This window comes from Heterodontus francisci, chromosome 33 (genome assembly GCF_036365525.1).
Source record: "Heterodontus francisci isolate sHetFra1 chromosome 33, sHetFra1.hap1, whole genome shotgun sequence".
Taxonomy (NCBI): Eukaryota; Metazoa; Chordata; class Chondrichthyes; order Heterodontiformes; family Heterodontidae; genus Heterodontus; species Heterodontus francisci.
This window is the reverse complement of record NC_090403.1, coordinates 39,641,095-39,651,555: the sequence shown is the minus strand read 5'-3', so window position 1 is coordinate 39,651,555 and position 10,461 is coordinate 39,641,095. Positions and strand designations below refer to the sequence as shown.

At 42.2% G+C, this 10,461-nt stretch overlaps 1 protein-coding gene across 3 annotated transcripts in view; it reads right to left on the bottom strand.

Annotated features, from left to right (window-relative positions):
• Positions 1–1,397: 1,397 nt before the first annotated feature.
• Positions 1,398–10,461, bottom strand: part of si:ch1073-13h15.3 (all-trans-retinol 13,14-reductase) — a 54,813-nt gene continuing 45,749 nt past the window's right edge. For all 3 annotated transcript variants that reach the window (XM_068012979.1, XM_068012978.1, XM_068012980.1), the window contains 2 exons: positions 5,057–5,216; positions 1,398–2,988 (listed from right to left, as the gene is read on the bottom strand). In XM_068012979.1, coding sequence (XP_067869080.1) covers positions 2,843–2,988; positions 5,057–5,216 — 306 coding nt within the window. In that variant the 3' untranslated portion in view covers positions 1,398–2,842. The remainder of the gene's footprint in view (positions 2,989–5,056; positions 5,217–10,461) is intronic.

Sequence of the window (10,461 nt, the reverse complement as noted above, 5' to 3'; positions counted from 1 at the left end):
TGTATTGGGTGAGGACAGGAGAGGCTCAGTTGCAGTTTACTAGCACTCACTGCCCAGGATCACTTGTGAAGATTCACCCCCATGGAAAATGCATCAGTGGAATAGTACTTCAACATGAGACAGCACGCTCAGAGCACTGGGGAGAAAATGGGTGAAGTAATATACGTAAAAATGAGATAATCAATGCTTTTATGACAGTGGACCTGAGTGAATTAGGATGAGATGGTTAGTAGTGAAAAGTGCGAAATGTTTGTATGCTGAGAGTGCATCACAATTTGTCAATTAACAGTTAACACAATATTAAAATTGGGGTCAGTTTTCAACATTACATCCTCCTGCATTATTTAAGAGTGCCCTAGTGGTCCCGAAACAGAAACATTTTGATATGCAGGCAATGATCAGTACATAGAACAAACTATTTAATTCAGGTAAGAATATTTTCACAAAGAACTGGCAGGCACATCTGATTTTTTTAGGTGCCATTTTGATGACTCTTTCAAGATAAATTTGACAATTTACTTTTACTGAAGCTCTAAAAAGTTGCAGTCCCAATAAGTTCCTGGCAGTGGCAATGCTGAGCTATTAGAAATTATCCTAGCTCAGCACTGCCACCTTTAGGAAATTAGAGAAACGCCAACCTGAATGTGCATTCTGTCCTGCTCTCTCTCATCACCACATTAAACTGGAAAATTCAGTATTTACTGTCAATCTTCTATATTAACTGCACAAAGAGTTGCTGACCATTTTTTCCAATTAATTACCTACAGAACTCTTAGTTATTTAGTCTTTAATTTTTGTCAAATAATCTAGGAATTTATAAACATTCATATTGAATAATTAAACCCAGATTAAAACTGGATAACAAAAAAAAAAGCTAATGTTAATGTATTGCATAACAATTAATGTAAATGTATCAAATTTTCAGGGACAAATTATTTTTCCAACTCTGTGAAGCTTTCATATACACGTTTGAGTCTTTGGCCTTGTTTCTTTTACACTCTGGCCCAGTGAACCTGCATTTTACAACAGACACTTACCTGGTCTGATAGATTCAGTGTCCATTTTGACAAAACACTATAATTTTTTGGCATTCTATAACAGGACAGCATAAATATAGAGCAAGAAAGAACAAGATCACCATCGAGGGAAAAATATTTTTAAAATTCTTTCATGGGATGTGGGTGTCACTGGCAAGGCCAGCATTTGTTGCCAATCTCTAATTGTCCTTGATAACTGAATGGCTTGCTAGGCCACTTCACAGAACAGTTAAGAGTCAACCATGTTGCTATGGGTCTGGAGTCACATGTAGGCCAGACCAGGTAAGGACAGCAGATTTCCTTCCCTAATGGACATTAGTGAACCAAATGGATTTTTACAACAATTGATAATAGTGTCATGGCATCATTACTAAGACTAGTTTTCAATTCCAGATTTTTATTAATTGAATTTTAAATTCCACCAGCTGCCATGGTTGGATTTGAACCCGTGTCCCCAGGGCATTAGCCTGAGCCTTTAGATTACTAGTTCTGTAACATTGCCACTAGGCCACCATTTCTCCCAGTAACAGATCCTCAGATAAACAGAGAGAGAGAGAGAGAGAGAGAGAGAGAGGGATCATGATAGAGAGAAAGGGAGAGACACTGCACAGACAATTAGTAAGAGCAGTCGTGGCATCCAGAAACCACCACAATACACTGAAGGAGCAACAGAGTAGATTGGAGCGACAAAACTTTTACCACTTAGAATTCAGATTCATTATTCCATAATGTGCAACAGCAAAGGAAGCACTAAAGTGATAAAGAATCATTTCTGGATCCAGGCTTTGGATTGACATGCTTGTTATCAAATATACCTTTCAGAAATTTACAGTCCAGGCATCCAGAATGCAGTAACACAGGGAGCTTTTGATCTAACATTTGCAGTTTCTCCAATGTTCCAAAGAATTTATTTTTTTTCCAATGAATGCCAAGGTCAGGAGATTTATGCCTTGCCATTTGTCTCATGAATAACTGACAACAATGCTCTCTAATCATGTGCCAGTGAAGGGGCAGCACTTATTTCCACCATTCTGGTAATTCTAATCTTAACATTGTGAATCTGGGTATCATCCCTTCATAATCTGCTGCAGAAACAGCCACTGCTTCATCTGGTGAACATTCAACTTGGACAGGCTAAGGTTGAGGATGTTGGGAGGGAGTTTCGAATATCGTAATGGCCTTTCAAATGGGAAGTTCATGATTATTTCTCTCAAATAGAAACAAATGGTACAGGAAGGAATGGTAATAGGATTTTTTTGATTAAGCAGATCCAACCTAAGCTCAAGAGAGAGCAAGAGCGATTATCCATTGAAATTCTTGTTTTTAATCAAAACAGCCCGGCATGTACAAAGGAAGATCATGCAGTGTTGTGGAAAGCACTGCATGCAGACTCCTGTTTTCTGCTACGGCAGGGTAGAGTATTAATTTATCCACCTCAGAAGGATGAAAGACCGTGTGAATTGTGCTGGGATTCAAACCAGCCCCAAATTCACCAATTAACCAACTGAGACAGCTTACCACTGCTAATTTCACTCTGATCTCTGGGGTCTATTCCTAAAACCAGAACATTCAGAACATCCTCCAGCTCGAAGTTTGACATTACTTTAGTCTTCAGAGTGCGCTGCCCTGACACATAAAGTGAGGTGTGCTCAACTAGAGAGGCTGCTGGAAAAAGGAGTGGAAATGAATAGGCTCAGAATTGTTAATAGCGAGTCAAGTAAAGGGCAATCATCTGTCAGTTTATAATGCAAAGCGCTATAAAAACACCCAGACAATGAGCATTGATTAAGCCCACTGTCAGACTTTCATATATCTTTTTTATGTTGTTTTTTCTTAAGTCTTCTTTTAAGGAGGAAAAGGTCCACATATAGAATTCGACCTAAAATGGCAGAGGCACAGATGAGGCCTCCGTGCATGGCTCCAGCAAATCCATTTGAGAAAACATCTTGACCTGCAAGAAAGTGCACAGGAATAAGAGAATGTTACCAACTACAGGTCTGGAAATTCTCTAGAAATGAAGTAACCAGGGGCTGAGGAACTGTGTGAGATGCTTTGGAAATTTCTGTTCGGTTTATTTTCGAAAATGCGCAACATTTTAAATGCCCTGTTACTATGGAGATAGCCATGGAAGAATTTGGACATGCCACGACTATTGTATGTTAAAATGTCGGAGTTTGGACACTGAAGGGCCATCTGAATAGGGCCCAAGCAGTGAGAATAATTGCCAACAATGAAATAGTTTAGCAATTCTTGACAACCACCCCCTCCCCCCGCAACCCGGTCATACTCTATTAAATCAGTAATCTGATGAAATTGATTTGTCTCATGCCGAGAGCATGTTTTTGTGGAGAGCTGAGACTGAAGTTAAACAAATTACAAGCAATAAACTAGGATTTATACTGCACTTTCTCTTGCCTAGAACAGCTAATCCTGGCAAAGTATTGCTTGTGTCAGGCAGAAGGTATAAAAGGAGAAACATGAAGAGTTGGAATAGAAAGAGGTAAACTCATCTAAAAATGAGATTTAATCCAGCCCATGTCCTCAGAGAGTTTGTAGCTCCAGTATACTGAGCTCCAGAAGTTGAGACACAGCCTTTGGTTTTCTCATTACTCATTATACAACAACTGTTTTGTCATTTCAGATAAAAAGAGGCCCAATATTGTGTAAGATGTGATGATCGAGGCATAAAGGTAAACAGCCACTGAACAGAGGGCAGACATGATATTCATTCTCCCCTGGAATGGTAACATAGTACTGGTGGATTACCAGAGTAAATCAGAATAATTAAATAGAGAGACACAGAGGAGTAAGAAACAATACAGAAGGAGGAGGAGAGAGGAGCAGAGAGATACAAAGCCATTAAGGGTGAATGAATAGCTGGGTGGGGTGTGTGCGGCTACACTGCCTCTCGTTATGTTTCTGTGTTGGAAAAGGCAGGGATTACATTCCTGTGCTACAGATAAACTCTGACTGGCTCCACATTTTATAAAAGCAGTCTTGTTGCAAACAGAGTATACATGGTGAACACTGGGTATCAGGATACACATCGTGGCAATGAGAACATATGAAACCATTAGCAAAGACGGAGAAGCAGTCTCTGTCCTAGTGAGAGACTGAAGATATCCACATGGCTGGAACACACATGATATGCTCTAGTATCCTGACCCAGATGTCTCAAACTGTAGTAATCCCGGATGTGTACTCCTGATCTCCACTTAAATCCCCACTCAACACATTCTAGCTGGCAATCTGGAGTGAGCTGCAGATATACCCAGCTCAGCAACATTTGGGCTCTTAAATGCACTAAGGCAATTGAAATTGGGCCTTTTTTAATTTCTTCAACTCCTTTACCATGAGACTATAATACAAAAAGAGTGTAATTACATATTTTGGGGTGCAAAATTCTGAATGAAAATCATTCATTCATTATAACACAAAGAAAACCTAATCAGCACATTTAATATAAAGGCAACACAATCCTAGCGCTGGGAGAAAGCCAATGTAATCCTCAAAGGGATAGCCTCAGAACAGAATTGTTTTCCATCTGTAAAATTAAACATAAATCAGGAACACGTCTCTTACCGTTTCAATTTAACCAATTTTTGGGGCCTTCTAGGAGCCATTATTTTGTGCCTGTTCTCTCACCCAAGAATGGCAATGTGGATTATGTACAAACTATGTGGCTTTCACACTGACTCCATTTACTCAGATCTTCTCAGGTACCCATTTAGAGCCATCCAAGGCATTGAAATGTAGGGATACTTCATCCTGCTGCACAACAGTAACACAGTTTGAAGTGTGGCAATCTGGGCCGTGACTGCAACTACACTGAGAAGTTTCAATCGCTGATGTTACTGGCAGCTCCAGGTACAAGAAGAGCTCCAAAATAGGAAGGAAGTGTTTGACTAAACTTTTTCCTGTTTATTTTTGCTGTTCAATCTGTACACATGAGGAGTTCTTTATATTGACATTACTCCTGCTTGGCATTCCTTCGACAAATGTGTCAGCAAACTGCTTACCTGTTAGGTAGAGGTTTTTCACGGGTGTTTTTGCTCTGATAGTGGCAACAACCTCAGGGGTGAACCGGGTGAGATTCTGGTCTGTGCCATACATCTCTCCACGAGGAGCAGCAAGGTAGTATTGATTAGTGAGCGGGGTTGCAGCTTCTATGTACTCAATCTAGGATTTTCACACATACGCAATACACAGTTACTTCTCATAATACTGTTGACATGAATGTGCTGATTTTTAAACATTGGCAGACAGCCCTGTTACAATGGCATTACTGCTGCTGGTCAGGCTGAATATGAGGTAGCAGTATTTCCTCTTTAAAGAGACATTCTCATTTGGGTAATTGTCTTTCATTGGACTTGTTGATCATCTGGTTAAACCATTCATTATGAAATAAGAAGATTGTGACCTGTTAATGTAGTTAAATTCCTTTCCAATCGCTTCAATGTAAAAGAAAATTGAATGGGGTGTGAAACAGGCAGTCAATCTGATATTTTCTGTTTTACGGCACCCCCCACACCAATACTATAATTACCCCCATGTATCAAATTACAGAAAAAAGTGGTTTGGGGCATTTCTATTGACACAGTCCTGTGTTTATTTTTCTCGCCTCGGAAATATTGCAATGCGCCTTTAAGACTGTAAAAGATCAGTGCATCTTTAAAGCAGCAAGTACGGGAAGCTCAGTAAGCCAAAGTGCATTCTAGTTGCCAAGCAGCAGCCACACAGAGAGAGACGACAGAGATTCAATGTTGCAATTTTGACTTTTAAGAAATTAGCTGAACAGTAGTCAGTTGAGAGACAAACTGTTCCAGCAATTGAAGGAAGAGGCAGCGCTCGCTGAGACAATTTAAACTGAAGGGAAAAGAGCTGCGTAATTTCTCTCTCAAAATTCTACAAAGTTTCAAGCCAAATTAATTCCTTAAAAAATCAGAAAAAGGCTTTTTTCTTTAACAAATTATTGCTCTACTGTGCTCATCGCTGGAAAAAAAGAAGTTTAATACTACAACAGCCAAACTGTTGAACCTCTATCTTTGAGGGACCATTCCTTTCGTTGGACCTTGGAAGTCTGCAAGTGAACTTTGACTATGTTATATTGGAAGACCATTTGTCGGGAACGTAATCTGCAATTTATTTTTTTTCCTATTTTTTCAGCTAGCTAATTTAAAACTGAGTATACGTATTCGAATGCGGGAGATAGATTTTTAAATAAGAAGTTATAAAGGTTCTTTAGATATTGGTTGATCTTAGTACTGTTTAAGATTTTAGTTTTTTTTAAATAAATAGTTAATTTGATGATATATAAAGATGCCTGGTTTGGTTCACTTAATTCGGGGGAGGGGGTTGGGGGGAGGTTACTAGATTGATCAGTTTGGCTGTTTTTTTTTCGATTTGGAAAGCTTAAAGAAATATGATGTGACCTGTGGAGCGACGGGACTGAATTGACAGTGCGTTGTTCCCACCGCGATCAGAATCATATATTTTGTTTGGGGGCTTTGTCATGAGTGATCAGAACACTATGAACATCTGGCCTTACTCTGGTAAATTCAAATTATTAACTTTCCCCCTTTTAAAATTAAACATAGAAATATTGGAACATCCCTCACTCAGGCATATGTTTTTAGATAATTCCTTTCTTCAAGCTTTGTCATGGAAATGGGAACAACATGAAATAATTCTACCTGTGTGGTAAAATTGCAGTTTCAAGTATATTCGTAAAAATTAACACTAAAAAATATTTCTGAGGCCAAGGCTTTGAGCTAACCCACCTTTCCTCTCAACCTGACAATAATTCTTTATAGGGTACTTGGAAAGAAGAACAGAAAGTTCTGGAAAAACTCAGCAGGTCTGGCAGCAGCTGTGGAGAGAGAAAAACAGAGTTAACATTTCAGGTCTGTGGCCTTTCATCAGAACTGGCAAAGGTTAGAAATGTAATAGGCTTTGAGCAAGTGGAAGCAGGGAGGAAGGAAAAAGAACAATAGGGAAGGTGTGTGATAGGGCGGAGGGCAGGAGAGATTAAATGACAGAAATGTCATGGAACAAAAGGCAAAGGGTGTGGTAATAGTTATGGTAAAAATGGGAGAATAATGAGCAGCTCAGTCCAAAAGCAAAAACATGAAAAACAAGTTTAAGACTGACACACGGTTAAAAAATAAAATATAAAATAAAACAAATAAAAAATGGTGGTCATGCTCTGAATTTGTTGAACTCAATGTTGAGTCCAGAAGGCTGTAGAGTGCCTCACTGGAAGATGAGGTGCTGTTCCTCGAGCTTACGTTGAGTTTCACTGGATGACTGCAGCAGGCTGAGGACAGAAATGTAGGCATGAGAGCAGGGTGTTGAATTAAAATGTCAAGCAACTGGAAGCGTAGGGTAATGCTTGCGGACTGAGCAGAGGTGTTCCGCAAAGTGGTCACCCAACCTGTGTTTGGTCTCCCCAGTGTAGAGGTGACCGCATTGTGAGCAGTGAATACAGTACACTAAATTGAAAGAAGTACAAGTAAATCGCTGCTTCTCCTGGAAGGAGTGTTTGGGGCCTTGTATGTTGAGGAGAGAGGTGGTAAAAGGGCAGTTATTACTCCTCCTCATATTGCATGGGAAGGTGACAAGATGTTGGGGGTGATAGAGGAGTGGACCAGCGTGTCACGGAGAATGATCCCTTCGGAATACTGACAGAGGAAGGTAGGGGAAAATGTGTTCGGTGGTGGCATCACCAAACACATCTTCCCCTCCTCTACTCTGTCAGCATTCCGAAGGGATCGTTCCCTCCGCGACACCCTGGTCCACTCCTCCATCACCGACAACACCTCATCCTATTCCCAGGGCACCTTCCCATGCAATAGCAGTAGGCATAATACCTGCCCTTTTACCACCTCTCTCCTCAACATACAAGGCCCCAAACACTCCTTCCAGGAGAAGCAGCGATTTACTTGTACTTCTTTCAATTCAGTGTACTGTATTCACTGCTCACAATGTGGTCGCCTCTACACTGGGGAGACCAAACACAGGTTGGGTGACCACTTTGCGGAACACCTCTGCTCAGTCCGCAAGCATTACCCTACGCTTCCAGTTGCTTGACATTTTAATTCAACACCCTGCTCTCATGCCTACATTTCTGTCCTCGGCCTGCTGCAGTCATCCAGTGAAGCTCAATGTAAGCTCGAGGAACAGCACCTCATCTTCCGATTAGGCACTCTACAGCCTTTTGGACTCAACATTGAGTTCAACAAATTCAGAGCATGACTACCATTTTTTATTTGTTTTATTCTATTTTTTATTTTTTAACCGTGTGCTTGTCTTAAACTTGTTTTTCATGTTTTTGCTTTCAGACAGAGCTGTTCATTATTCTATCATTAACACTGTCTCTGGATTAATGCTAAGTCTTTTACTACAATTATTACCTTTAGGGAAGGAAATCTGCTGTCCTTACCTGGTCTGGCCTACATGTGACTCCAGACCCACAGCAATGTGGTTGACTCTTACATGCCCTTTGAAGTGGCCTAGCAAGCCACTCAGTTGTATCTAACTGCTACGACGTCAATAAAAAGGAGAATGAAACTGGACGGACCACCCGACAATGGCCTAAGCACCGGAAACGACAACAGCAAACCCAGCCCTGTCGACCCTGCAAAGTCCTCCTTACTAACATCTGGGGGCTTGTGCCAAAGTTGGGAGAGCTGTCCCACAGACTAGTCAAGCAACAGCCTGACATAGTCATACTCACGGAATCATACCTGACAGACAATGTCCCAGACACTGCCATCACCATCCTCGGGTATGTCCTGTCCCACCGGCAGGACAGACCAACCAGAGGTGGTGACACAGGGGAATACAGTAGGGAGGGAGTTGCCCTGGGAGTCCTCAACATCAACTCTGGACCCCAAGAAGGCTCATGGCATCAGATCAAACATGGACAAGGAAATCTCCTGCTGATTACCACCTACTGCCCTCCCTCAGCTGATGACTCAGTACTCCTCCACGTTGAACAGCACTTGAAGGAAGCACTGAGGGTGGCAAGGGCACAGAATGTCCTCTGGGTGAGGAACTTCAATGTCCATCACCAAGAGTAGCTCGGTAGCACCACTACTGACCTAGCTGGCCAAGTCCTAAAGGACATATCTGCTAGACTGGGTATGCAGCAGGTGGTGAGGGAACCAACAAGAGGGGAAAACATACTTGACCTCGTCCTCACCGATCTGCCTGCCGCAGATGCATCTGTCCATGACTGTATTGGTAGGAGTGACCACCGCACGGTCGTTGTGGAGACCAAAGTCCCACCTTCACATTGAGGGTACCCTCCTTCGTGTTGTGTGGGACTACCACCGTGCTAAATGGGATATATTTTGAACAGATCTAGCAATGCAAAACTGGCATCCATGAGGCGCTGTGAGCCGTCAGCAGCAGCAGAATTGCACTCAACCACAATCTGTAACGTCATGGCCCAGGATATCCCCTCCTCTACCATTACCATCAAGCCAGGAGGCCAACCCTGGTTCAATGAAGAGTGCAGGAGAGTATGCCAGGAGCAGCACCAGGCATACCTCAAAATGAGGTGTCAACCTGGTGAAACTACAACACAGGACTATCTGCGTGCCAAACTGCGTAATCAGCATGCGATAGACAGAGCTAAGCGATCCCATAACCAACGGATCAGATCTAAGCTCTGCAGTCCTGCCGCATCCAGCTGTGAATGGTGGTGGACAATTAAACAACTAACTGGAGGAGGTGGCTCCACAAATATCCCCATCCTCAATGATGGGGGAGCCCAGCACATCAGGGCGAAAGATAAGGCTGAAGCATTTGCAACAATCTTCAGCCAGAAGTGCCCAGTTGATGATCCATCTCTACCTCCTCCTGAAGTCCCCAGCATCACAGATGCCAGTCTTCAGCCAATTCCATTCACTCCGCGTGATATCAAGAAACGACTGAAGGCACTGGATACTGCAAAAGCTATGGGTCCTGACAATATTGCGGCAATGGTACTGAAGACCTATGCACCAGAATTTGCCGCATCCCTATCCAAGCTGTTCCAGTATTGCTACAACACTGGCATCTACCCTGCAATGTGGAAAATTGCCCAGATGTGTCCTGTACACAAAAAGCAGGACAGGTCCAACCCGGCCAATTACTGCTCCATCAGTCTACTCTCAATCATCAGTAAAGTGACGGAAAGTGTCATCAACAGTGCCATCAAGCAGCACTTGCTTAGCAATAATCTGCTCAGTGATGCTCAGTTTGGGTTCCGCCAGGGCCATTCAGCTCCTGACCTCATTACAGCCTTGGTTCAAACATGGACAAAAGAGCCGAACGCGAGAGGTGAGGTGAAACTGACTGCCCTTGACATCAAGGCAGCATTTTACCGAGTATGGCATCAAAGAGCCCTGGCAAAATTGGAGTCAATGGCTGTTGGCTG